Source organism: Cladophialophora yegresii (genome assembly GCF_000585515.1).
Source record: "Cladophialophora yegresii CBS 114405 chromosome Unknown aczIN-supercont1.1, whole genome shotgun sequence".
Classification (NCBI taxonomy): domain Eukaryota; kingdom Fungi; phylum Ascomycota; class Eurotiomycetes; order Chaetothyriales; family Herpotrichiellaceae; genus Cladophialophora; species Cladophialophora yegresii.
Genome location: NW_006913045.1, coordinates 2,745,137 through 2,770,808, shown reverse-complemented (window position 1 = coordinate 2,770,808; position 25,672 = coordinate 2,745,137). Strand labels below are relative to the sequence as shown.

At 54.8% G+C, this 25,672-nt stretch overlaps 10 protein-coding genes across 10 annotated transcripts; 8 read left to right on the top strand and 2 right to left on the bottom strand.

Moving 5' to 3' along the window:
• On the top strand, nucleotides 1-776 carry A1O7_00977 (uncharacterized protein; the record flags this gene model as incomplete). Its single annotated transcript, XM_007755017.1, has 5 exons — nucleotides 1-38; nucleotides 90-98; nucleotides 143-362; nucleotides 412-603; nucleotides 657-776. 5 exons carry the CDS (start codon nucleotides 1-3, stop codon nucleotides 774-776), a joined length of 579 nt encoding a protein of 192 aa, XP_007753207.1.
• A 1,285-nt stretch (nucleotides 777-2,061) lies between these two features.
• On the top strand, nucleotides 2,062-4,409 carry A1O7_00976 (uncharacterized protein; the record flags this gene model as incomplete). Its single annotated transcript, XM_007755016.1, has 4 exons — nucleotides 2,062-2,562; nucleotides 2,614-2,753; nucleotides 2,815-3,124; nucleotides 3,177-4,409. 4 exons carry the CDS (start codon nucleotides 2,062-2,064, stop codon nucleotides 4,407-4,409), a joined length of 2,184 nt encoding a protein of 727 aa, XP_007753206.1.
• An 887-nt stretch (nucleotides 4,410-5,296) lies between these two features.
• Nucleotides 5,297-6,961, top strand: A1O7_00975 (uncharacterized protein; the record flags this gene model as incomplete). Its single annotated transcript, XM_007755015.1, has 6 exons — nucleotides 5,297-5,390; nucleotides 5,441-5,675; nucleotides 5,725-5,765; nucleotides 5,855-6,079; nucleotides 6,131-6,700; nucleotides 6,816-6,961. The coding sequence occupies 6 exons, from the start codon at nucleotides 5,297-5,299 to the stop codon at nucleotides 6,959-6,961; spliced, it is 1,311 nt and encodes a 436-aa protein (XP_007753205.1).
• Nucleotides 6,962-8,295: 1,334 nt separating this feature from the next.
• A1O7_00974 (2-isopropylmalate synthase) lies at nucleotides 8,296-10,230 on the top strand (the record flags this gene model as incomplete). Its single annotated transcript, XM_007755014.1, has 2 exons — nucleotides 8,296-9,870; nucleotides 9,940-10,230. The coding sequence occupies 2 exons, from the start codon at nucleotides 8,296-8,298 to the stop codon at nucleotides 10,228-10,230; spliced, it is 1,866 nt and encodes a 621-aa protein (XP_007753204.1).
• Nucleotides 10,231-11,244: 1,014 nt separating this feature from the next.
• Nucleotides 11,245-13,533, top strand: A1O7_00973 (glycerol-3-phosphate dehydrogenase; the record flags this gene model as incomplete). Its single annotated transcript, XM_007755013.1, has 2 exons — nucleotides 11,245-13,393; nucleotides 13,445-13,533. The coding sequence occupies 2 exons, from the start codon at nucleotides 11,245-11,247 to the stop codon at nucleotides 13,531-13,533; spliced, it is 2,238 nt and encodes a 745-aa protein (XP_007753203.1).
• Nucleotides 13,534-14,071: 538 nt separating this feature from the next.
• Nucleotides 14,072-15,565, top strand: A1O7_00972 (uncharacterized protein; the record flags this gene model as incomplete). Its single annotated transcript, XM_007755012.1, has 1 exon — nucleotides 14,072-15,565. The coding sequence occupies one exon, from the start codon at nucleotides 14,072-14,074 to the stop codon at nucleotides 15,563-15,565; it is 1,494 nt and encodes a 497-aa protein (XP_007753202.1).
• A 1,565-nt stretch (nucleotides 15,566-17,130) lies between these two features.
• On the top strand, nucleotides 17,131-18,604 carry A1O7_00971 (uncharacterized protein; the record flags this gene model as incomplete). The annotated part of the gene is made up of 2 exons (XM_007755011.1): nucleotides 17,131-17,256; nucleotides 17,318-18,604. The coding sequence occupies 2 exons, from the start codon at nucleotides 17,131-17,133 to the stop codon at nucleotides 18,602-18,604; spliced, it is 1,413 nt and encodes a 470-aa protein (XP_007753201.1).
• A 574-nt stretch (nucleotides 18,605-19,178) lies between these two features.
• A1O7_00970 (dihydroorotase) lies at nucleotides 19,179-20,677 on the bottom strand (the record flags this gene model as incomplete). The annotated part of the gene is made up of 7 exons (XM_007755010.1): nucleotides 19,179-19,554; nucleotides 19,672-19,816; nucleotides 19,937-19,994; nucleotides 20,055-20,269; nucleotides 20,335-20,413; nucleotides 20,461-20,562; nucleotides 20,621-20,677. 7 exons carry the CDS (start codon nucleotides 20,675-20,677, stop codon nucleotides 19,179-19,181), a joined length of 1,032 nt encoding a protein of 343 aa, XP_007753200.1.
• A 1,424-nt stretch (nucleotides 20,678-22,101) lies between these two features.
• A1O7_00969 (uncharacterized protein) lies at nucleotides 22,102-24,087 on the bottom strand (the record flags this gene model as incomplete). Its single annotated transcript, XM_007755009.1, has 3 exons — nucleotides 22,102-22,876; nucleotides 22,979-23,465; nucleotides 23,574-24,087. The coding sequence occupies 3 exons, from the start codon at nucleotides 24,085-24,087 to the stop codon at nucleotides 22,102-22,104; spliced, it is 1,776 nt and encodes a 591-aa protein (XP_007753199.1).
• A 970-nt stretch (nucleotides 24,088-25,057) lies between these two features.
• Nucleotides 25,058-25,656, top strand: A1O7_00968 (uncharacterized protein; the record flags this gene model as incomplete). The annotated part of the gene is made up of 2 exons (XM_007755008.1): nucleotides 25,058-25,186; nucleotides 25,243-25,656. 2 exons carry the CDS (start codon nucleotides 25,058-25,060, stop codon nucleotides 25,654-25,656), a joined length of 543 nt encoding a protein of 180 aa, XP_007753198.1.
• Nucleotides 25,657-25,672: the final 16 nt, after the last annotated feature.

Below are 25,672 nucleotides of genomic sequence, written 5' to 3'. Positions count from 1 at the left end.
ATGGCGTCGAGTCAAAGAGCCGCCCGTTTGGGCGAAGAGTAAGCGCATATCTAACCGATGCTCTGCGACTCACTAACGGCGTCCGCTAGAATCTGGAAGTAAGCGGAGTCTGGCTAGTGGCAGCAGCGACTGACAGGGTCAGGACGAGAGTCGACAAGGTCAATGCGGAGCTGGTAACGCTCACCTATGGGACCATTGTCGCTCAGCTCTGTACCGACTATGATTATGACTACGCCCAAGTCAACCTGCAACTTGACAAGATGGGATACAACATTGGAATGCGACTCATTGAAGACTTTCTGGCAAGGTCAAACACCGGTCGTTGTGGCAATTTCAGGGATACAGCTGAAATGATTTCGAAGGTCAGCCTTTCCTGAACGTTGCAGACTAGTCGACTGAAGATCTCCAAAGGTCGGCTTTAAGATGTTCCTGAACATCACACCCACAGTCACGAATTGGACGGCAGACAACAAGCAATTCTCGTTGCTGTTTGATGAAAACCCGCTGGCGGATTTTGTGGAGCTCCCCGACGATGGCAGGGCTCAAGATGAGTTGTGGTTCTCCAACATCCTCTGTGGTGTGCTACGCGGAGCGTTGGAAATGGTAAGGCCAGATATCACCCGAGACTTTGAGCGCAATGCTCACCTTCTCCCTAGGTCCAGATGTCAATTGAGGCACATTTTGTGAGCGATGTACTTCGGGGCAACGACGTTACAGAGATGCGAGTCACGCTGAATCGATACATTGAGGATGAGATGCCCCCGGACGACGAATAAGAATAGCGTCCATCTACGCGGAGCAAACAATGTCGCATGCCAAGTACCAAACAACTCGAAGCACTGCCAGTGGACAGAGCACAAGTCATAATGGGGTGCAGGTCACGTGCTGACGACCCCTTTCCCCTTATCCCTGTTATCTGCTATCCATTATGCTGAAAGGCAAGAATTCAGGAGCAACCCCTGAGGCAGTTTCAGCGGCAGGACCGAGGGGTCGGCACTCCTATGTGTGCTCAAGCAAGCTCAGACGGAGGCCATTTGTTTCCACGGAATATGAACCGTTGTCGCCAATGGACGAAATGATCCAACGAGGTGTGGAATTTCGGTGATGTTGGTTCCATCAGAAAGTGCTTGTGGTGCTGGAAAGATGGCAGTCGAGGTGAGGTGTGATGCAAAGCCAAGCACCCCACCATGGGTAGTCCCATTTCCGGCATGGCGTGCTGCAATCTGCGCGGGCGCCGCTTGTAGGGCTGAGGCGAGACATGCTCTGAGTGGCCAGGTTGGAGTCAGAGTCAGAAATCATAGGCGGCCTTTTTGCGTGCAACTGCCGTGATGGGTGGTCGGCTGGCCTCTCAATATTCGGGCAGCGCCCTGACTAGAAGCTCATCAGTCATCACCCGGGTCTTTAGATTACCTTGACGATCAAGGTTGCTGATTTCTGGGTCCTGCAGAGCGCAGCCTACCCAACGCCGAAACCCTCCCCATACCGTACCCAAAACCAACCTCACCTTTCTCGCTGCCTTTTCGCCTTGCCCACGCCAACCCTGCCACTACCGCAATCATTCACTGTCGCCTCACTTTCTGACCGGGTCACTTTTACCTTTACCTCTGATATCTCATCCTCACAACCATCGTTCGAGTCTTGCATTGCATTGCCCCAACACTGTGATCTATATTGCACATCTTACTCGCCTGCGGCCCCAAAACTGGCTGCGCTTTAGCCGGCCTGCCACCCCAATCTCCATAATTTGTGGCGGTCGCGTTTCGTCGACAGGTTCTCGCTGCTGTACCTCCCATTCATTATCGCAGCCACATCAAGCTCAAGCACCCTTCAAGCAACACCGCCATTACCCTCCATCGTCACCTGCGGAAAATGAGGCTTTCGTGCATAATCTGATAGTCGCTGCCGGTTTGCGCGACCGAATCTCTCCGCACGCACTACAGCCTTCCGACACTGAACCCGAGACACCTCTTCGACTGAGGTTCTCTTGCCTTCTTCGCGCCTTACCAGCCTTCGTCCAACGCATCGAGCTTCTCTAGACCTTCCCACGCGCTGGTGGCCACGATGAATATGGCCGGCATGAACCCCGCGGTCATGGCAGCGGGAGGATCCGTCGGAGGTGGAATGATTATGATGAACAACGGCAGCCCGGCGACACAAGTCAACGTGGGCAACTCTCCAGAACAAGTCAAGGCGCAGTTAAACACCTATATCTACGAATATTTCCTTAAACTCGGCCACTACGATATCGCTCGAAGCCTGCTGCGTGAAAAGGAATTCGAGCTCCGTACAAAGCCCCCGGTCAAACAGAGTCCCGGCCGTCGCAAAGATGCAGAAGTAAACGGTGTTGATGGAGATGCCATGGATACCGATCTCAAAGACGACATTCCCGACGACCTGCCTCGCCCCATGCACGTGGGAGACGCCAGCACTCCCGGCGTCGGCTTCCTCTTCGAATGGTTCAGTATCTTCTCCGACCTCTTCACAGCGCATCGTTCAAGTAAGATGCAGGGTGGTCAAGGCGGGAATATGGGCACCGCTGCGCAATATTTGATGCAACATCAGGTACGTCACTAATGCTGTTCAGGACTCGACACGGTATTGACCCAGCTGCAGAATATCCAGCGCATGCGGGAAAACCAACAGAGCCAGAACCTCGCCCGGCCCGGCATGATGCCTGGCAACCGATTCATGCCAGCCAACATGCGCAACAACATGATGAACGGTAATGTCTCGAGAGAGATGACCAGCAAGATGTGAGTACCCGTACAATTATTATTTTCTGGCCCCCAACGCCGCTGACATGGTGTCGCGCAGGACTCCGCAGCAGCTGCAGCAACTTAAGCAGGCGCAAATGCTTCAGCAGCAACAGCAGATGCAACGAGAACAGGGCGATGTAGACATGAACGGTCGCGCCTCGTCGCCAGCAGAAGGCGAGAACGGTGGGTCGCCGTCCAAGAGACCACGACTCGACGGTCAACAGTTTAACGGTGGCATGATGCCTAATGTGCGGCCAGGAATGCCTAACGTGGCGCCACAAAACATGATGATACAGAATGCTTTCCAACCCAACATGAATAATCCTCAGTTCCGACAGAATGGTGGCATGCCGCAGAAGCCCATGCAGGTTAGTTGTGCAAAACCGCTGATGCCCCCTCACATAGCTCACACAGCGGCAGGCTCAAATGGCTAATGGCATGATGAACATGGCCAACGCTGGATCCCCCATGATGCAAGGCATGAATCCTCAATTTGACAACAACATGCAAATGGACATGTACAACCAAAGGATGGCCGGCCAGCAACTACAAGGCGCACCCGGCGGAGGCCAAAGCGGGAACCATGCTCTTCAAGATTACCAAATGCAGCTGATGTTGTTGGAACAACAGAACAAAAAGAGGTTGATGATGGCACGGCAAGAACAAGACAATGCCGTCAATAGAGATGGCGGTCCAGGCGGGCCTATGGTAGGCATGCAGCCTGGGGGCATGTCGCCAGGCAGCCGGACTGGCACTTCGCCCAATCCTGTGGACCAAATGAAGCGGACTCCACAACTAGGTCTTCCTGGTTCACCTTCCGCAGGCGACATGGCAAGGGGTTCGCCAGCTGCTCCAATGGCTTTTATGAACGGTATGCCCGGCGGCGGCGACTTCAACCCGACGATGTTCATGAAGGACAATCAAGGCATGGTACCCGGTGGTCCGGGCATGAGGCCGCCAACGTCGATGGAAATGCAGAACAACATGGCTCGCCAGCAGCAGGCCCGGATGGCCGGTCAGTTCCAGGGTGGGCAACCCATGGTCCAGAACCCGTCCCAAGGTCAACCACAGCCCATGGGTACCCCTGGACAGAGGAACGAGATGCCACCTCCCCAAGCGCCGGCAGTTAACAATCCTCCACGCAACCAGGGTGGCTCTCCTCAAAGTGGCAATGCACCTCCCACACCATCCACTGGTAACAAACCCAACCCCAAAACGAAGAAGGCCAAAGAGGAAAATACCAAGAAACGTCCAGCCAAGAAGAATTCCACGGCAAATGCTCCCGCAGCGGATGCTGAACCCCCTGCAACGCCTACGCCTTCCACCCCGATCACGCCGGTGCATCCGCAAGGTTTCAATAATTCGGCCGGTAAGGGTGCTGCTCCCGGCATGCCCAACCCTAACCAGGCACCACCGCCAAACGCAGTGATGCCACCCAATCCGCAAATGCATCAAACAGATCTATCACAACAGAGTTTCAGCGAGTTCAATGATGCCGGTAACTTCAACCTTGATTTCAGCTCTTTGGAAAACAGCGACGTTTTGGAGAATTTCGACTTTGACAGTTTCCTCAATACCTCGACCGAGGACACGTTCAACTTCGACAACCCTATGGGCATTGGAGGAGACTTTGGCGTCGAAACCAACGAATAGGGATATTAGATCGATGGGGACGATGCTCTGTACCAATTACTAAGCTAATGCTTTGGCGTTTTTGATGTGGGTCTCTGCCGGCTCATGCATGGTTGGCGGGCGCGTCTGTGCATGAAAAGGGCTGCGGCTGTTGGAAATACTTGCTTTTGTCTATTACAATACCCGCTGCTCAAGACGAAAATGATTTCTGTTGGTTGGACATATCTTCCTGGGTCGAATGTGGTAGTGGTTGACATAGGAATGGTCACCGGGTTTATTGCACTTCTTCCAAGTTTGTCGAAGCCTCGAAATCGGCAACACAGCTCAAGCACTCGCATCTTCCTTCGCTTTCCAATGCTCCATCCCGCAGATTCCCAGATGAAGTTTGGCGAGGATCTTGCAGGTGTCTCTCTGGATGGACCACGAGTCAAGCAAGGCTTCGATCCACGTCTGCACGGCGTCACCTTGGACAAGTTGGATTCTCATTCGCCTCAAGGGCTTCTGCGTGCTTTGGACAAGGGCTATGATCTCATCGTTAAAGAATAATCCCGCCCCCATTGCTGACTATCTTATTGATGCTCCAACTCCCTATGAGGTGTTCTTTATCGAAGTATTACCACATCTCCGAAAGGGCTAGCAGGACCCGAGTTAACCTACTGTTCCTGCAAAGTCAAGGTGAAGCTTCCATCTCATGTCGAAGCTGTGGGCAACTTCCCTTGAACGTGTCAGTCGAGTCCTTGCACACTGTCCCTCCCCATTGCTCCTGCAGGCATCAAGGCTCAATCAACTCTGAAGCAACCACGACCGGTGTAAGTCCAGAGGCGTGCTCAAGATGTCGCCCTTTGGGCCTTTCATCTCGCAGTCTGTGATGCTTGATTGCCACTCCACGTCCTCTGCCGATTCCCGCCATGCGGTATCAGAACTGGGACGTCCTGCTGTTTCCTGGTGACTGCAGAACCCCAATCCAGGAATTCGACACAAAATGTTTCGTCCTCGACCAGAGTTAGTGCACTGGTCCTCTCAACCAACAAGGATCCTGCTAACCTTTCCAGATGCGGGCAGCATAGGAGAAGTCGCCGCGGACAAGCACAGAAACCCATTCGAATCGATGACGCTAGTTCCAATCCTGACTTCGTTCGTTGCGAGCCTTGAGCGTGGCGCATCCTTTAGGATCTCAATCCACAGCTGGGAGAAGCCCAAGCCGTCCCAGCTTTTGCTCAGCTACAAAACTCCGGACGAGTCAGCTCTATTTGAATCTCGTGTGTACCTTGATGGGGTGTTGGTGGCGTAAGGATGCCAATCTTGACGCTGTGCCTGGTCTAATCGAGGACTGTAGTCAGCGTATGTTCGACGACAACGTCTGGCCAGAAGTCATCGGTACGATGTGATCAACCCGACCGCTCTATGCTTTGGCTAACTAGATGCAGGTGAATCAGGTTGTCCATGCCCCTCTCTGCTTCTCCCAGGACTTGCTAATGGAACAGACCGGAATGGCCAGTATCTTCGATTCCCCAAATTCCACCGAGAGATCCTGCAACAGCCAGACTGGGAACCAGGTGAGCTCATTGGTCGGATCAAGGTCGTGATCGCAGAAGGAGTCTTGAGGGAAAATACCCCCCCAGCACCGTCAGCAGCCAGGTTTGACCGACTTCGCGATGTTGTTGCCTTTTCCTTCCAGCATGCCCCCCAGGGTAAGTCGAGCAATGGCTTCCTCGGACGGTTGTTCTCTGACATATATTCAGATGTCCTCGAGTACTCCCAGATCGCTTGGCCGAATGCGAAGATGTTGGCCGATGTGCAGAAGAAAGTATCGCGACTAGGACCAATTGGATCTCGTGTCTTTGGCATTCCAGGCCATGAAGCGCATTCACATTCACCTCAGCGTTTACCGCCAATCGCCTCACGCAGCAAGCAGCTTTCTGCCAATGACAAGTATCAGAAAGTCTTGGATGCTCAGAACCGTTCGAGCTTTCAAGCTGGCCCAAGCGGCAAAGGCTTCGATTTGAACGGACTGAAGAACGTGTCAACAGAACAACACATCGTCGGCAGGGTTCTATTGCAAGACGACGACCCTTTCGTCAGTTCACACCAGAGCCCAGCGGCAATACAGCAGTGGCGAGCGATGTTGAGATCCACCAGCCACGATGTTTCGATGCCAGATTATACGTCCAACAAGAGTGTTTTCAATACGGAGATGTCTGGAGTCAGCGTCGAGCGAGCCAGCTTCGAGCAGCAAGTGAATGAAGCCAATCCTTACGAGATTGTGCAGGCGCTGAGTCCGGCTCGCCGAGAGCAATTATTTCAAGCTCTCAGTGCCTCGAACAGCCCGGCGAGGGGCATCGGCACTCGGCCTCCAACGAACACTCCTCAGTTGATCGCTGATCTCAACAACACCAATATTGCCCTTCAAACCGGGGCGGACGGCAGTACACTTGTTGCTACCCACGCAAAGCTTTGGCAGGAGCCACGGCAACGACCTCGGACGTGCTCGGAAAGCACAGCCAGAAGCACTGCAGAGTCAAGTATACATCACAGCAAAGGGAACATCAGCCCACGGAAACTACGAGAGATGAGCGTTCCTGCTGAAGCAAGCCACCTGCTGCCAGCTACGGCGAGATCGCAGTCGCTGAGAGTCAGTCGACATAGATCAGCCTCCAATGGACCGAAGCGGAAGCGTCGATCCGCTTCTCCGTCCGTCGACATAGCGGAGCCAGATACAATATTTGTAGTGGCCGATACCCCTGCCTCTTCCGCGTCAAATGACGAGCAAAGAGAGCAGGGACCACTGAGGCCAACTGCCTCGCCTGCAGGGACTATTGCTACAGGTACATACCACAGCTGAAAAGGTAACGAGAGCACGGTCTGGGACAGGACGGTATGGCCGCGCTGTGAGCTTTCGGTGACGGCCTCCGTAATCAGTATGGACATATGGTATTCTCGGCTGCGGGCTAGGTGGTTGAGCAAGGCCGAGTGGCAGCCACTGTGAGTTTCTGCGGGTTCATTGCATATTGATAGACTAGTCTAGTCGCCTTGTGATATGGCACATTGCTTACAGCGTAATGTGATACAGTCGTAGCAAATCCCAAAGCGGTCCTTAGAGTACTGTCCTGGTGCCACGGTCAGGAGGACACTAAGCCCCCGTGGATCCGCGTACCTAGCTCGCTGCTTGCACGGCCCGGGGTGCATACCCAGGTATCCTCAATTTGTCGCGCTCCAGGCCTCAGACCCTTGGGCCAAGGACTGGTACGTAATTGCTGGGGGCGTGCCCTGCTGTACCCCACACAGCCGCCCGCACAATCGGATTTTACCTGCAGACGCCATTGAGCCTGTCTGCACCCTGGACGTTTGCGTGCCCCGCCCCGCCTTGCGGCCGCGGTTCGAAAACTTTTGCCGCTTGAGCGTTTGGGTCGCTTGACTCATATTCTCGTTCCAAGCATAGCATTGCTGCTTCTTCCGCTGTCTGTCTGCTTTGCTTACTTGGCCAGTACCAGAATAACTTGGATCCTTTCGAATCCAAGACTGGCTCACGCTCAGCACCACCAGCAAGCCCAGTGGTTGAGACACTTATTTGTCGAGAGAATTGGTTGCAGAGAGAAACGCTCGGGGACGCTTTTCCAACATGCCTATGTATGTCATGACCGCTGCGAACTGCTTTCAACGCATTTACTGATAGACCCACGGGCTTCGTGAACCTTGGAAGAAATACCGCAAGTTCCGGCCACTTGACCTACCCAACCGACAATGGCCCTCGAGAACCAACGACAAGCCTCCACGGTGGCTCGCCACTGATTTGCGAGATGGAAACCAGAGCTTAGTGGACCCCATGGTATGCGGATACAGGAGGTATTTGTGCCGTCAAGCCTGACGCCGAATCTAGGACGGTGAACAGAAACTGCGCTTCTTCAAGATGCTCGTCGAACTAGGCTACAAGGAGATCGAGGTCTCGTTTCCCTCCGCATCACAGACCGACTACGATTTCACGAGAAGCCTGGTCGACACCCCGGGCGTCGTTCCGGACGACGTATACTTGCAAGTTTTGTCCCCTTGCCGCGAAGACTTCATACGACGGACAGTGGAATCTCTGAGAGGAGCGAAAAAGGCAATCCTACATCTATACCTCGCGACAAGTGAATGCTTCCGCAGGATTGTTTTTGGCATGACCGAGGAAGAGACTCTGGCTTTGGCCGTCAAGTGCACCAAATTCGCCCGGTCAATTACGAAAGACGACCCAAGTCATGCAGGGACGGAATGGCTTTACGAGTTCAGCCCAGAGACCTTCTCCGATACCTCGCCCGAATTTGCCGTGCGGGTATGCGAAGCTGTCAAGGAAGCCTGGGGTCCGACCGAAGACTCGATGATTATCTTTAACCTGCCCGCGACGGTCGAAATGGCCACGCCCAACATCTTCGCCGACCAGGTGGAGTACTTCTGTACGCATATGACCGAGCGCGAAAAGTTTTGCGTCTCTGTTCACCCTCACAATGATCGAGGATGCGCTGTCGCTGCTGCGGAATTGGCGCAGATGGCGGGCGCAGATCGGGTTGAGGGCACCTTGTTCGGCAACGGCGAGCGGACGGGAAATGTTGATTTAGTCACTTTGGCATTGAACCTGTACACGCAAGGGATCTGGCCGAATATCGACTTCAGCGACATCAACAAAGTGATCCGCGTTTGTGAGGAGTCGACTAAAATTCCCGTCAATGAGCGCTGGCCCTATGGCGGGCAGTTGGTCGTTTGCGCGTTCAGTGGCTCGCATCAAGACGCCATCAAAAAAGGGTTTCAACTCCGCAAGAAGGAAGGGAGAGGGCCCGAAGATCCCTGGGAATTGCCCTACCTACCTCTCGACCCGCAAGACATCGGCCGCACGTACGAGGCAGTCATCCGTGTTAACTCCCAATCTGGCAAAGGCGGCGTGGCCTGGATCATCCAACGAAGTCTCGAACTCGACCTGCCCCGTGGCCTCCAAGTGGCATTCAGTAAAATTGTACAGAAGGAAGCCGATGCCAAAGGACGAGAACTCCTGCCCCGCGAGATCCAAGCCTTGTTCGAGCAATCCTACCATCTTAAAGAGAACCCGCGCTTCACTCTCATCGATTATAACATCACAGCCGTGCGGTCACCGTCCCCTGCTCCGCCAAAATCCTCTCGTGGCCAACCCCCTCAGACCCAAGCGCCCGCACAGAACACCTCGGCCGCGAAGCGTCAATTTGCCGGTATAATCGCCATCGACGGTGCTCAACATCCCATCGTCGGTGTTGGGAACGGCGCCATCTCCTCACTTGCAAACGCATTGCATTCGCTTGGAATCGACCTCGACGTCGCAGATTACAAGGAACATGCGATCGGAGAGGGTAGGGAAGTGAAAGCTGCGACCTACATAGAGTGCACGGCCAGCGGTTCGAATGAGAAAGTCTGGGGGGTCGGCATCCACGAGGATGTGGTCCAGGCCAGTTTAATTGCGTTGTTAAGCGCGGCCAGCTCGGTAAGTACATCTCTGCACCGTGGCCTTGCCTGATCTCTCCCTTCTATCAGAGCTGACTTTGACCCCCAGTTCCTCTCCTCGCGCGTCTCAACTCCCGTCCCTTTCCGACCCAAGCATTTACGCCAATTCTCCGAAGCCGAACTTGAAGCACTGGAACGATTAAACCTTAATGGACCAGACAGTCCGGGCAGTCCCCTGCGGACGTCGACGACGGCGGGAGAAGCTGGCGAGGTAACCACAACCCCATCCAAATTGAACATGGAAACACACGCCGACAGCGTCCCGGCTAGGAAGATAGATTTTGATCTGTTGGAGAAAAAGGCTGAGCAGGCGGTCAATGGGCACACGGAAAAGCCTTGATTTACGATCCAGTAGCCGCACCAGGTGACATTTTGCGCCAAAAAATAAAATCTTTTGCATCACCAACAACTTCTCGACTGAGCAATTCGACGCAGAAATGTCTTCGCGACCAAAACTTAGACCTGCGTCCTGCTTTGTCGCCGGCGCGCTGAGAATCTCAGCCCCAGAATCCAGACTTCAGTTGAACATAGCATTTATTTCACACATCATTACGAGCCTCTGTAGCATGAAAAAGCACATGCCGCCTTTGAAAATGTCCTCGGCCGTCGCTCAACGCTTTACATGTGCAATCTCCGTGCCCAAGCTGGTCACGGGCCCTGAAGAGCTCGTGATCTCGCCCTTCATGCCTGAGGAGGCGCCATACAGTCACTTAAGGCACCCAATAGTGCCGCTTGGGGCTTAAGCCATGCCCCCACGAGCCCTCGATTGACTGGGTGCATTCAAGCCCCATGCTTAACTCAACCACTGACCTTGCCCGCTGCGCACCCACGTGCCCTGAGTTCGGTCTTCTATCACCGAAATGCATACGGGCAGAGTGCGGGCCATGAACCATGACGACGAGTTGCAGGCAGGCTTGAGGTCGACATCCACCTCCCTCCAACGACATCTGCCAGCGCAGGAAGGACAAGTTGACATCCCGAGACACTCGACTCCTGGACACCCGACTCCTGGACACCGTGTTTGTGTTCGCCTCAGAGTAATCGTGTCCCGCCTCGCCTTACTCAAGGCACTGCTGCATCTTCGTTCTCCCCTACGTCAACCCTTCGCTCCGCAGACGCTGAACCCAAACTCACCTCAACCAATTTACCCGCAATCCCGGCCGGGTCAAAAGCTTCCGGGTTGTTGAATCATCATATTTCAGAGCTTCGACATTGTCGACCAGGGAGGATGGCGTTGTGGGAGGAATGATTTCCACTGCAAGAAGCCCTCCCTGATCACGACCCGTCGTCACAGTTGATTGTTTGAAAGTCTGTGGCGCGATCGGGCCGAGACTCATCCTCTCTACCAGAACTCATGGCTTCTGCCGGACGCACCTTTTCGGCCCGACGCCTTATCAGGCCCCTCCTCTACTCCAGTGCCGCCGTCGCTGGGGTCGGCGGCACCATCTTCTATCTCTCCTACCGTCCCATAAACGTACCGGGCTCACAGGGAGCCATTGTTCCTGTTCCCCGCACGGAAGATGGCACCATCATTCCGCCGACGTTTCCTCCTATCAAGTCTCGCGCTGAGCAAATCTCTGACCTGAGGAAAAGTGGTGGACTCGTGGCAGGAGCTTCGCAAATACCAATCACCCAGCAATTGAAGAATAGCTTTGACCGGTTGAGAGGCGCAACAAGCGCTGAAAGAGACAGGACCTTGCCTGCGGAACAGGCAGCAGGCGAGCCATACGATCTCCTGGTCATTGGAGGAGGCGCCACAGGCTCGGGCATTGCCCTTGACGCTGCCACACGTGGGCTGAAAGTTGCCCTTGTGGAGCGCGATGACTTTGCCGCGGGAACGAGCAGCAAGAGCACAAAACTTGTTCATGGCGGTGTCCGGTATCTTGAAAAGGCTGTTTGGGAGCTTGATTACAACCAGTATGCCTTAGTCAAAGAGGCCCTGCGCGAGAGGAAGTATTTCCTCGACACGGCTCCTCACCTGTCCACCTGGCTTCCCATCATGATCCCCCTGCAGAAATGGTGGCAAGCACCTTATTTTTGGGCAGGCACAAAGATGTACGATTGGCTGGCAGGCAGTGAAGGCATCGAGACCAGCTACTTCTTGACCAAGAGCAAGGCGCTGGACGCGTTCCCCATGCTCAAGAAGGAGAACTTGGTAGGGGCGCTGGTCTACTATGACGGCGCTCACAATGACAGTCGAATGAACGTGTCGATCGCCGCTACGGCGGCCTTGTATGGCGCAACTGTGGTCAATCACATGGAGGTCACCGGCTTGACGAAAGACGAGAGTGGAAGACTCAACGGAGCAGTGGTTCGAGATGTGATCGCCGACAAGAATGGCAAGCCCGCGGCACCGATTACGATACGCGCCAAAGGTATCATTAACGCGACTGGACCTTTCTGCGACTCGATCCGAAAGATGGACGATCAGACCGTGCAGGAAATAGTCGCTCCTAGCTCTGGCGTGCATGTGGTACTACCGGGCTATTACAGCCCCCAGAAGAACTCGATGGGCTTGATCGACCCGTCAACATCAGACGGTAGAGTCATCTTTTTCCTACCTTGGCAGGGCAATACCATTGCTGGGACCACCGATGCCGCTTGCAATATCACTCAGCATCCCACCGCGGGAGAGGACGAGATTGGCTGGATCTTGAACGAGATCAAAGGCTATCTGTCCCCAGATATCAACGTTCGACGGGGTGACGTGCTCGCTGCTTGGTCTGGTATTCGACCCTTGGTCAAGGATCCGAAGGCCAAGAATACCGAATCGCTAGTTCGGAATCACTTGGTGACCGTGTCGCCGTCTGGGCTACTCACTTGTGCCGGGGGCAAATGGACGACATATCGCCAAATGGCAGAAGACGCGGTTGACGAAGCCCTCAAACAGTTCACCTTGCAGACCAGGCCGGTTACGACCCCCACACGGATCAGCGGCACCGAGAAGATCGACGATGCTGCTCCTCTTGATGGCAACTGCCAAACACACCAGGTTCGCCTTGTGGGTGCCCACGGCTTCTCCAAGACTCTTTTTATCAATTTAATCCAGCATTTCGGCATCGAAACAGAGGTTGCGAAGCATCTAGCCGAGGCGTATGGGGACCGTGCTTGGACAGTGGCGGCGCTCTCGAGTCCGACCGATGAAAGGTTTCCGGTTCGGGGCAAGCGTATCTCTGCGCTGTATCCATACATCGACGGAGAGGTTCGGTATGCCGTAAGACACGAATTCGCCCAGCGAGCCGTCGACGTCATCGCTCGAAGGACCCGACTGGCGTTCTTGAACGCTCAGGCCGCGCTGGAAGCGTTGCCCAAAGTAATCGACTTGATGGCTGAAGAACTAAAGTGGGACAACAAGAGGAAAGATCTGGAGTGGAGAGAAAGTGTCACCTTCCTCGCTTCGATGGGGCTGCCGAAAAGCAAGTTAGGTGTCTCACGCAGGGACGTGGAGACCGGAAAAGCCGGATTCACTGACGAGTATGAGCGAAAGCTGTATTCGAGATATGGTAAGTGTCCCGTCGTCGATCAACCGAAGAAATGTCCTAACGAGAGTTTAGATGGCCCAGCGGACACGCTCGAGAGTGACTCGAAGTTGATGTCTGGGCACAATCCCGTCATCGGAACAGAATCGCCGGCTAATAAATAAGATTTTCCTCCGCTGGTAAAGCGCAGCCTGACGATTTCACGTCACTGGCCCAAGCTTTGAGAACGCGCACGCCTGTTGGCCAACCTTCTTCGTCGCGGCCCGGCGGGTATCGAGCAACAAGCACGGGCTTAGCGACATTTGATCGGAAGCCAGTAGCTGGCCTTTACCATCGTTCATCGCGGCTATGGCTGCGCGAGAACTATTTGGCTACTTGACCTGTCTCAGGACAGCGCCTGACCAAAGCTCAAATGTTGCACTGGCCATCAAAGCTTCTGGGGTCTTGCCTGGCAGACGCTGCAGATCCCTCCTGCAGAATTTCTACAAGAAGGCGCGCCCTTGTCCCTTCTGGGCCTGCCCTGTCCTCGTCAGCTCTACTCTGCCCAAGCTCTTATTCTTCACACATCTGTTCCTAGGGCCAGAGCCGGCACCTTTCCTCGACCCTTGGCTCCAGCCATCAGCTACTCTCCACCCATCCTTAGAGCACTCACAGCATAAGGCTCTATCACATGTCACCATTCGATCCTAAGTCTACTTGACCATGAATAACCTTCCACATCCCCAGGACCTCCCTGGCCACGGCGGCAACACCGCTTCTTTCAGCAGTGAAGCATCCTCAAATTCTGGGCTGCCCGGCCTCAGTCCTGGCCTTACTGGCAACACGTTGTTCGACGGTAACAATGGCGGCAACAGCACTTCGCCCAAGGATGGACACGTGGATCCAGAGAAGCACGATCCCATGGCCAGTCGCATCGAAGGCGGTGTGGAATACAAGAGCATGGTCTGGTGGCAAGCTGGAATGGTCATGGTCGCCGAAACAATCTCGCTTGGAATCCTGTCCCTTCCTAGAGCTATGGCGGATCTGGGTATTGTCCCCGGCTTGATTTTGCTTGTCTGCCTCGGCGCAATGGCTTCCTACACCGGCTTCGTCATCGGCCAGTTTAAGATGCACCATCCTCATATCCACTCCTTTGCCTGTGCCGGCGAGGTCCTCTTTGGCAAATGGGGGGGCCGAATCCTCGGCTGGGGTCAATTTGCGTTCTATGTCTTTATCATGGGCAGTCACATCTTGACCTTTTCCATCATGATGAACGCCATCACCGGACACGGAGCCTGCACTATCCTCTGGATGGTGCTCGGCACGATCCTGAGTCTTCTCTTCACCCTGCCACGGACTCTGAAGCATCTCTCCTACTACTCCATCGCGAGTTTCATCAGCATTATTGGTGCTGTCATGATCACCATGGTCGGAGTCTCCATCACCAAGCCAGGCATGGTTAACGGAGCCCTCGTCGTCAGATTCTGGCCCCGACCAGGCCTCAGCTTTCATGCTGGCTTCAACGCAGTGTCCAACATGGTCTTCGCGTATGCCGGTCATGTCGCTTTCTTCACCTTTATTTCCGAGCTGAGGAACCCCCGAGACTTCCCCAAGGCTCTTGCATTCCTCCAGTGTAGCGACATCTCCATGTACATTATTACTGCGGTCGTGGTGTACTATTACGCTGGAAACAATGTGTCCAGCCCAGCCTTGGACAGTGCCAGCACCGTCGTCAAGAAGATCGCCTACGGGATCGCCATTCCTACCATCGTCATCGCCGGTGTCGTCAACGCGCACGTCGGCGTCAAGTTCCTCTACGTCAAGCTCTTGCACAAGAGGCAGGACGACCTCATGCATCAAAAGGGCTGGGCATCATACCGAATCTGGTTGCTCATGGTTTCTCTCTCGTGGTTCGGCGCTTGGTTGATCGCTGAAGCTGTTCCTGTCTTCGGTGACCTGTTGAGCCTTACGTCTGCGCTGTTCGCATCTTGGTTCACCTTTGGCTTGTCGGGAATGTTTTGGATGAACATGAACAATGTCCGTGAGTGGCGCAAGTGGACATTGGGCAAGCGGATTCTTTTCTTGGTCAATGTTATGAACATCATTTTCGCGCTCCTCCTGTTCGGAGTCGGCACCTGGGCCAGCGTATACAGCATGGTGAGGAACGGAACAACCACCAGGCCATTCAGTTGTGCGAACAACGCTGGTGGGCATTGATAGTGTTGCAAGTGGGTGCCTGAAGCCATCCAGTTGTGCCAACAACGCTGGTGGGCATTGATAGTGGTGCAGAGGGTGCCGGTGGAGGGTCGTTCGCAAGTATTGTTATCTACAGCTCGCTCGTCTAGACTATCCATAGGATAGTGGACTATTGTGACGAGCGTCGAGTGCTCGTCCAGAACTCCAATGGTGTTTATTGACCTGAAGTTCAGACACATGTGCGATGTCTCTTGTGTCTGACATGCTCCCTCGACGCACCACTAGGCTCGTTGTCTATTGTGCCAGCAGACACTGTTAGAGAAATGGTCTTCTAGCTGGACAGCTAAACGCAGAGAGCTGGATCCTAGGCGCCAGCCAGTGCTTCTAACAAGCAGTATGTATCTGTCGACCAGTGGAGTCTTCCTCGAGTGCATCTTCCCTGCAGATTCGAAGCTACATATTTCCCACCTTTACCAGCTTCATATGTATCCACCCGGCGCACGGAGTCAACTCTCGAAGTGCTCGAATAGTCTACTGTGAGGGTCGTCGAGTCACGTGAGATGACCTCTACACAGTAAGCCGAAGGAGAATCCACATGCACTGCCGAAGAATCGAACCGAAGCGCAGCTACCTACTGTACCCGGGAAGACTGTCGGACCACCGCCCGTCAAATAAGAGTTATCACAGACAGGTGGCGAGGTGATGGGATACGGAAGCCAAGCTACGAGTGTAAGTCTAATGCATGCATCGCGGCTTACTGTGGATTGTGTACTCCGTACTGTACGTGATATGCAAGGAATATTCCGATGGCGGTGCGGCGGCGGCGGCGGCAGAGTTTGCACAGTCCGTGGCGGGAGAAACTAAAACGCCAATTCGTGCCGGTGAGTGCGTCCACGGGCATAGTAGGCACAGCTGCCCTGCTCTCTACGGGCCCGGGATGTGCTCTGGACTGTGTACGAGTAAACCGGCATCCAAGGTACAAGGTCATGCCTTCTTTCTTGCTCTGTGACTGTTCGTCGCGTGTGCAAGCTGTGACTGAGTCCGGGCTGGCGTCGGCAGTTCTTCAGGGCAGCTCGGCGCTTCACCACTCGGAGACATGGCCACGAACTGCAGCTTCGCATCATAATTACAGCCCGGTCATTCTACCAGATCTGCCGCCCGGGCTGTCTAGGTGTGGGCCTGGGTCTCGCGAATGGTCTTCCCCACGATATTCCGTACCCAAATTCTTTTCCGCTGGGAGATTGGCGCGGTGACTTTCGGCACCCAGCACGGTATTGAGGTCCACTCGAGACTAGGAGGATATAATTAATTATCAGCGATGAGATCTGCTCCAATCTGCGACGCATGCATCACGCAAAAAACGGTGAACAGCACCGCTGACAGGAAACTTATCGGACGATTCCGAGATCTGGTTTTCGTGGTCTTTGCCAATTACGAGGTAGTCTTTGGCGAGTGTTTCGGAATTTTCCTCGACATTGTGGGGATTACGTCATCAGCCGCTTGGGTGCCCCTGATCAGACACAGCCTTATTACCGGCCGTCCAGACTGTTAGCCGCCACGAGTACGTACCTAGGTAGCCAGAAACCATGGCCAAAGTTCATCTGCACGTGTGTATCATTGGCGCGGGCCTGGGAGGCCTAGCTGCCGCCATCTCCATCGCCCGAGCCGGGCACAAAGTCACGATCCTCGAACAAGCTCCCGCGCTGGGGGAGGTGAGTTTGAGTTCACCCATCCATCACTTGTGACGTTCGCCCTTACACCGTTGTGTACCAGGTCGGGGCAGGAATCCAGGTCCCTCCAAACAGCACCCGCGTCTTATCGCGCTGGGGCCTTCTGCCCGCCCTGGAAGCCGTCTCGGTCCGGCCTCAAAACTTCCACCTGCGGTCCTACCGCGACGGTCAGATCCTGTCGACTCAGCCCCTGATTCCGCACTGCGAAGCCACCTACGGTCATCCATACCTGCACGTCCACCGGGCCGATTACCACCGGATCCTCGTCGAAGAAGCCGAGCGCCAGGGAGTCGAGATCATCCTGGACTCGTTTGTGACGGCCATCGATTTTGAAACACCAGCAGTGCACATCAAAACTCGACCTGAAGCTTTCGCGGCAGACCTGATCATCGGCGCGGATGGCCTGAAATCAGTCTGTCGCGAAGCCCTCCTCGGCCGCCCGGACCCGCCGCACTTGACGGGCGATCTCGCGTACCGCATGGTTGTCCCCGCAAGCCGGATGCGCGAACACCCGCTGCTCCGCGACCTCGCGTCCACGCCCAACATCAACTACTGGGTGGGCCCCGACAGCCACGCCGTATGCTACCTGCTGAAAGGCGGCGAGCTGTACAACATCGTCATCGCCTGCCCGGACAATCTGCCCGAGCTCGTAAACCAACAAACCGCAGACCGCGAGGAAATGCACGCCCTGTTTGAACACTGGGACCCGCAGCTCCGCGCCCTGCTGGAGCTGTGCAACGACACGTCGAAATGGCGTCTGCAGAACTCGCGGGAGATGAAGACCTGGAGTCACCCGGGCGGAAAGTTTACGTTGCTAGGCGACGCCTGCCACGCCACGCTGCCTTACTTGGCCCAGGGGGCCGCGCAGGCCGTCGAGGACGGCGCCGTGCTGGGCCACTTGTTTGAGAAGATCGAGCGGAGGAGCCAACTGCCCGATTTGTTGGCCATCTACGAGAGTGTCAGGAAACCGCGCACGACCCGCGTCGTCACGGGGAGTTCGCATCTCGGGCGCGAGATTTTTCACCTGCACGATGGACCCCGCCAGCGCGAGCGGGACAGGCAGTTGCGAGAGTGGGACGCGGACCCCTTCGAAGGGTACCAGAATAGATGGCGGGATCCGGTGTTTCAGGAGTTTTTATTCGGGTATGATGCGCTGGAAGTCGTCGAGGGCGCGTGGGCGAGATATCAGGAGGGACGGTTTCCCGGGACGATGGGGAGATTTGCGGAGGAGGAAGATGAGGTGGTGTTGGCTGGGGCGAGTGAGCTGGACGAGCTGAGAAGGCAGGATAGTAAGGATAGTGGAGTTGGGGCGAAGGAGGCGAGGTTGTGATTGATCAACGTCGAACTATGAGCCATGAGGATCAGTAATTTCCGGTTACAGTTCGGAGTTTGGTATTGGACATTCTCGAACGAGTGGGATAGATCGAGACATCGGGTGGCATCGCATCGCATTTCGTGGCAAAGCATAGCCTAGCATGGTGCGGTATGGCAAACGAGCCGTTGAGGGAGATTACCAGAGCTCCTAGTATAGCACCAACCATGTTCTTGATCACCAGTTTGTAGTGTAGTGCTGACGCCTGCAGGTAAAAAAGGGTTGGCTATTTACGGGTTCATATCCATGTCCATATCATTGTCTGCTTCATTTGTTCTTTGACGGCGGCCATCTATGAAGTGTCTTCTTAGCTTGAGCCTCCGACCCTATGAGCCTGCAAATTACGAACACTTATCGTGCCCGGGAACAATGGCGATGGCAATGACAATAGCACTGCCTGATCAAGTGCCATCTTTCATCTGGCGGTTCATGCTGTTGCATGACTGGCTGACTGACTGAATTGACTGACTGACTCGCCGGCTGACTAGCCTACCCATCGGGACCGATCACCGGGAGTGGCCTTACTGCCACCCTAGGCGGCCCAGCTCAGACTGAACACCGGAGCCGAGGCCCTCGACAAGCCAATCTCCAGAGTCCCATCCTCGGTCTTTATGCTAGGGGGAATGGTCTCGCCCTTCCGTTCAAGCACGATTTTCGACTGTCCTTGTCCTTTGGCGGCGGCAGTGTCAGGCAACTTGTAGAACCGTCTGCCAGATCGACTCAGGAACTGCTCGAGCGTGTCCTGCGTGACTTCGTCCTGCCCCAAAACGCCCCTTGCAATTGCCTCTTCAAAGGCTAGAATCACGAGCTGCGTGGCAAAGGGTTGCGTGAATACCCCTGCTGGGATTGCGCCTGCTTGGCCGCTTTGGGTCTTGGAGACGAGCGGATGCGGTGCACTATCACTGCCGCTGTGGGGTGAACAGACGCACGCAGTTAGCGCATGATAGAGCAGATGAGGTCGTACCGAGAGAGGAACGCGAGGTGGCTCGAAATTAGTTCATTAAGTGATCGACCGAGTGACTTACAAGAAGAACTTCGGGTCGCCGCTACAAGCAGCTTTGATCAGGGCATCGCGGTCTGACGGCTTTTTGGGGATAGGTTTACAGAACGCAAGGGGGTCTGTCTGGCTGTCTTGACCTGTTAGGTAGAGGTGATGTGCCGTTATCGTTCCTGCGGATCCAAAACTTTAGAAGGGCAAGACCAGCAGCGGCGGTCAAGATTCAGCGGACATGGAAAGTCATAGGGGATGAGGTTATCAGTGTTGAGGTGTAAAGGGATCAACGGACGAACCGGCAACGGATGGACCGCAAGCCCGTACGGCTTCGAGAGCCGCGGCGGTGGAACAATGCTGGGACATGTGTCACTATCGTAGTAGCATGAAGTTAGTGATCACGGTCTGACTACTCACCTCGAGTACGCATCGTAGACGTGGGAACTTCTCGTGAAGCCTCATCAGTTCCGGCAGAAACGCTTCCTCGAGAGAAACATCGTCGTTTGGCAGACGTCCTGGCCACTCTCCGTGCAGGTTGAGGACAAGGTCGTGCTGTTCCATGGCAGCGAAGACCGGGGAGTAGGCGTCCAGAAAATCTGCTGGCACACCTGACTCGGAATTCGTGGTCACGCCTGAGGAAAGAAACTGTCTCAATACACCATCCGGCACACCTCATTCACGCTCTGCTTTGGCTTACCTTGAGGATACATTTTGACGCCAGTAATGCCTGCGGCTGCGGCTTCGGCGATGACCTCGGGCGTAATGGAAGGATGGAGCTGGTGTCATTAGACTGCTGTGGCAATACGGGGTCGAGATGACCCACGTAGAGTGACATCAGGTAGTGGACTTTGGGTTCAATAGCCTGCAGACGCGACTGGTAGTCCAAAGCCTGGGCTACACTCGTGATCGGAGGCTGTAGATTGGGCTGTAAACCAGTTCAGCCGACGTGAAGATGAGGATCGCACGTCTAAAGGTATACATACCATGACAAAAACAGTGTCGACTCCGCCTTTCAAGATCTGAGGAACCACCAATTCCATTACCTGCGGGGAGGGGGATATGATTTCAGTCTAGTCCAGTACGGGATTTGGTGGGAGCTTCACTTGGTCCTGCCGCAAATGGACATGCATATCTGCCGATGGCGGTAGTTCTAGACTTTGGACATCTCTAAGCCGCATTTTGTTGGAGTCGTTGAGTAGAAGTTGAACTCGGCGGAGTCAAAAATTCGCGTGGCAAGCTTCTTGTCTTCTTCAGAACAAGGCGGACAGTATAAATGGACGGGGGAGCACGTGCAGGCCCGACTAAACCCACAGCTTGCTGGAATAAATCAGTATGAGGACGATGTGATGATTAACGGGTCAATGGTTCAATGGTTGAAGGCTGCGAGGGACTAGGCAGTGCCAAGATATAATAGCCAATATAGGTCTAGCTCGTGCTCAAGGGACAAACTCTTCTTGTTGCGCTTGTCACGTGCTTGACGATACTGCGGCCAGCGTCCATTAGCGACAGCTTGGTCTAGCAGTCGATCCTCCCTCCGTCTCTTCTTCAACGGGTTTCCTCTGGCTCTCCTCCTGCATATTGGGCGCTTCACAGATTCTCGGTTTCAAATGCTCCATTCAATCGTAAGAGCCAAAATGGTGCCAATACCGAATTGGTACTGAGAATCTCAATCAGCACGACATATCATGGCTGAAGACGAGTCACCTACTCTTCAGTTATCTGCTTCCTCCATATCGTCATGGAGCGTGATATCTATGCACAGTACATGCCATTCGCAGGGTAGCAGGCTTCCATCCCATCCAAACAATAACATAGCCTCGGATTCTTGACTATTGCATAAAACGCCTCATTAGGTCCATTTTTGCATCTGTTCCATCTCGGTTGGCCTCGAGTAGGCCCCTCAAATACCTAACTTCTTCTGCTATACCGTGAAACTCTCCAGACTCTGTTAAGAAAGCTGTTGAGCTTGCGTACATCATATCGAACCAAATTTCGCGCGGTTTCTCGACCACAAAGGTATCCCTCGTAATCGCCTTAGATGGTCACCGTTCACAACAAGTCCGGAAACATCGCATGCTGTTCCTTGCTAACGGATGGTGTCGCGACGATCGTGAGAAGGGAGCTCTTGGATTCTCAAGAATATCAACCCGGCCCATCGCCCTGATTCTTAATCACCACAGCACTCTAACGAGCTTCGTTCATGACATATGTCCATTCTGTTGACTTGTATTGTCTGCAACGCTCAGAATTTGGTCCCAGTCAGGAAGGCATCATGCGGCCATGTCGTGCCGTATCGTTCCGATCGCGGAAATAGGACGTGCTGACACACAGCTCTAAGAGCAGTTGAGGGCACGACTGGTACCGATGTGGGAATTGTAGTGCTCCCTGAGCTTCAGCGCATTAACCCGGTCTTGGATCGTGCGTTTCATGCCAGAGGAGTATATGCGCAACGAAAAGCACTTTTTCATCCGAATGGATTGGACGTGTGTATCTCCTTCCACAATTGCTGCCCGTCCGGGTCACTCGTATTCGGAAACCACAGGAAATCCAGGAGCAAGTCCTTCAACCTCTCCCAGCTCGGAATCTGCATCCTGTGCACAAGCCGTTCAAGCACGGTGATATACCATGCTTTTTCCTCCTGTGTATCTTCATCGGCCATAGAAGCCAGAGCCCCCATGAAGGTCATCCACAATACGAGCGGTGAAGGCTTTTGCCACCTGCGTGCAAAGTGCGATGAAGTGTGGACGAGGTGCTGCTTGAGCTGCTTGGCCAGTGTCGCGAAGGGAGCGTTCGGATGGGGAACGGGAAACACGGCGATCAGGCTGTACACCGCAGCAGCTACCCAACATGCCTCTTCCAGCTGGAAGGTGCTTGCGGGGTCGTCAGTTGCAGCATCGGCTGTGTGATCGCCGGACATGGCGCAAATCTGCATCAGGCGGTGCTGGACAAAGTTCCGCTGGTCGGCGAGGACTCTGAGGCTCGGCGCCTCTGGCCTACCCATAATATAGTCATATACACCAAGTGAGTAGGTTGCGAGATCGCGGAGAATTGAGAGGAGTCGTTGTGTGGATTCATCGTTGGAAATAAGATCACGCAGCACCCGAAACCCAGTGCCGAGTTTGGCTAGAGGGTGATCCGTCCGACTAACATCGGCTAGGGAGCGTGCCGGTGAGTCGCCGATGGGAACGAAGGGGTAGACCGGGTTGTGCAGAGATCGGGACGCTAGGAGCAGGTCTCCACTATGAACGAGTAATCAGTAAACCGAACGAGCAGGAAGTCCCAATCGGCGCGACAGGGTCAAATGGCAGGGAGGGTGGTCTCAGATGCACAGCGGTTCTTACTAGCTCAGCATTGCCGCCAGGCCGGGGAACTCGATATCGGCAATCCCTCCCCGCAACGCCAGCATTCTCGCCAATCCTTTGACGTGCATACCAACGGAGTTCAGTCGACCTGCATAGATGTCCAGGCCCTGCATGCTGTTCATGGGACCCTGCGAGGGTGATCTAGGGGTGTCGGCTTCGTCCGTGGTCGCGTCGCCATGGAACGCCAACGCCTGCACGGCAAAGATGGTCTCGTCGGAACATTGTTCCACAGGATCATTGAATCGTCTATTAACCTCGCGCACGACCTCGGCGTAGCAATACCAATATGCCTTCCGGTTGATCGGTTTCAAGCCAGCCTCTGTCGCTGACGACCTGGCTAGTTGGGCGAAGCAAAGAGCATGGAAGAACGTGCTGTCTTTCATGTAGCAAGATATCCAATGCTGCACGATGCTCGGCGTGGGTCGATCTGGATCTGGCAGGAATACGATATTGAGGAAGTGGTTGACTAAGAGGGGCGAGGCCGAGACACATCAGTACCCGCATAAACACGTGTCCCGCGAAGTGCTTGCATGCTGCAATTCTGGACTGCGTGGGAATTGGTGCCCCGGCTTACCTTGACTAATGACCGGAGCGGCCACCTCCTTGGGTAGCCGTGATGGATAGCTTGTAAAAGGATCAATGTCCCCCGCGCCGACCGTTCGGAGAGGGCTGGGGACATTGACCGGTCCGAAAATGGTCTGTCTCGCAGCCCTAGAAGGCACGACCTGTCGGGCGCTTGCAGAAGCTCCTGTTGCGTAGTCGGCGTTATATGGCGGGTCGTCGTCATTTGAACGGGATGCAAGGTCGGTACTGGCACTGGAACTGGCTGGCTCCCCCACGGAGCTTAGGCGGTGCTGCTGCTGCTGGTCAAGACGCGTACTGTCGCCTGAACCAATACCCGGCTGCCTTGGTTGCTTGCCCTTCTTCCGGATTTTAGCCCACGAGGCCTGCGAAGCGTGAGCCCGGATCGCTGCTTTAGCCTCCTGTCTGCCCTGCTTGGTGTCTGGTCGTGCCGTGACAAATGTCAGCCTTGGAGGTGCTTCACTCCTGTCAGGCTTGGTGGGTCCGTCCGCGGTTGGATCTGACATTCTACGTCAAAAAAAGACGGTGCATTGTGGTTGGTTGACACGCCGTGCGAGGTGGCCTGTGGTACCGACGGTAGGGCCGTTTCGATACCGGACAACCGGTCAGGAACCCCGGATGAGGTCGAAGCTAGCATGCAGAGTGATGCATGACGTCTGATCTCACGTTCAGTCAACATCACAGGTGATCAGTGATAGGAGTACGGCATCATGGATCTTGACCGAGTAAAGCAAAGGGAGGGGGTGAACGATAGGGCCAAGTGTGCAGGGTGTGCAGACCAAGACGAATACGGTTGTGTATGAGCACGTGCATGCTGACTAACCGCACATTCGCCTAAGCAAGTGCAAACGAGGCGCGCCCGCGGCAGCCACTTTGGGCAGTTGGATTTGCGACAGGGGTGCCTGGCTGGTGCCTGGAGATGCCCACTGCCTAAAAGCTTTTCCGATGGCACCGTTCCTTCTTTGCACGTCAGCCCTGGAGCGCCTCGTGCATGCATGCCACAGCGGGCAACAGGTTCATCGTCCTGTGTCTGGCTGAAGCTCCAGATATGGAGCCTTTCGGAGCCGCGCAGTACTAGGACTGTGTCTCGCACGTGTGACTCCGGATTGTCGGACCCGCTACTACTGTCCTTCAGCACTCGGATGCACCATGCAGGAAACCTTGCTCCCATTCACCTTCCGAGACCGGAAAATGATGGAATCTTATTATCTGTTAGGTGCCATCAGGGTCGGCGCACACGGGGTACGCATATGGACGTTCCAGTGAAAGCATTAGACGCCAGATCTTATTCGAGCCAAGATGTGCCCATGGGGTGGACGAGGTCGATTTATTAACCCCTTGCCACCGTCATTGCGAGCTGCGATCGACCTCAAGTAAGAACGAGACGCCTCCGAAGGATCATTTACCTCGCACGTCACAAGTTGACCGTTGAACCTCCTGAATCTGAGGACCTGGTTCTCTTGATTGCACGCCACCATGGGCTTCAAGCCAGCTCAACCTCCCCAAGAGTCAGTCGCGCAACCCGCTGAACGGAGGATGTCCACACCGCCAGCGTCAGACGCGGGAAGCCCACCCCAAGTCGGCGAGACGGAAGAAATGCGCGAGGTACGAACCCCTTTCCGCCCACTCGTACTGTAGGACCACCGCTGATTTGTGTCCAGCGCCGAAGAAAACAGAATCGACTGGCCCAGCAAGCCTTCCGCGCGCGCCAGAAAGTCCGGGTCGAGGCCCTCGAGGCGGAATGGGCGCGACTCCGCCAGCTGCACGAGGCGCTGAATCACGCCTGCTCGCAACGAGCCCAGGAGATCGAACAGCTTCACTCGCGCGTCGAGGAGCTTCTCCAGGACATTGAATTCCTGAAGACCTCCCAGGAGCTTGAGAGGGGGTGGCCATCCTCTCCGTCGGCGTCTACTTCGTCGTCAATATACGAGCAGCAGTCTGCGCCTGCGCAGAGATACCACCAGCGGACAACGACACCGCAGTTTGATCTGGCGAATTACCTAGGGAAGGGAGGGCTTTCGGATTTTCCGGATTTTCCGTTGAATCCGGATTGGTTCCAGGGCATGTTGAGGTGATGTTCCCCTTGGATTT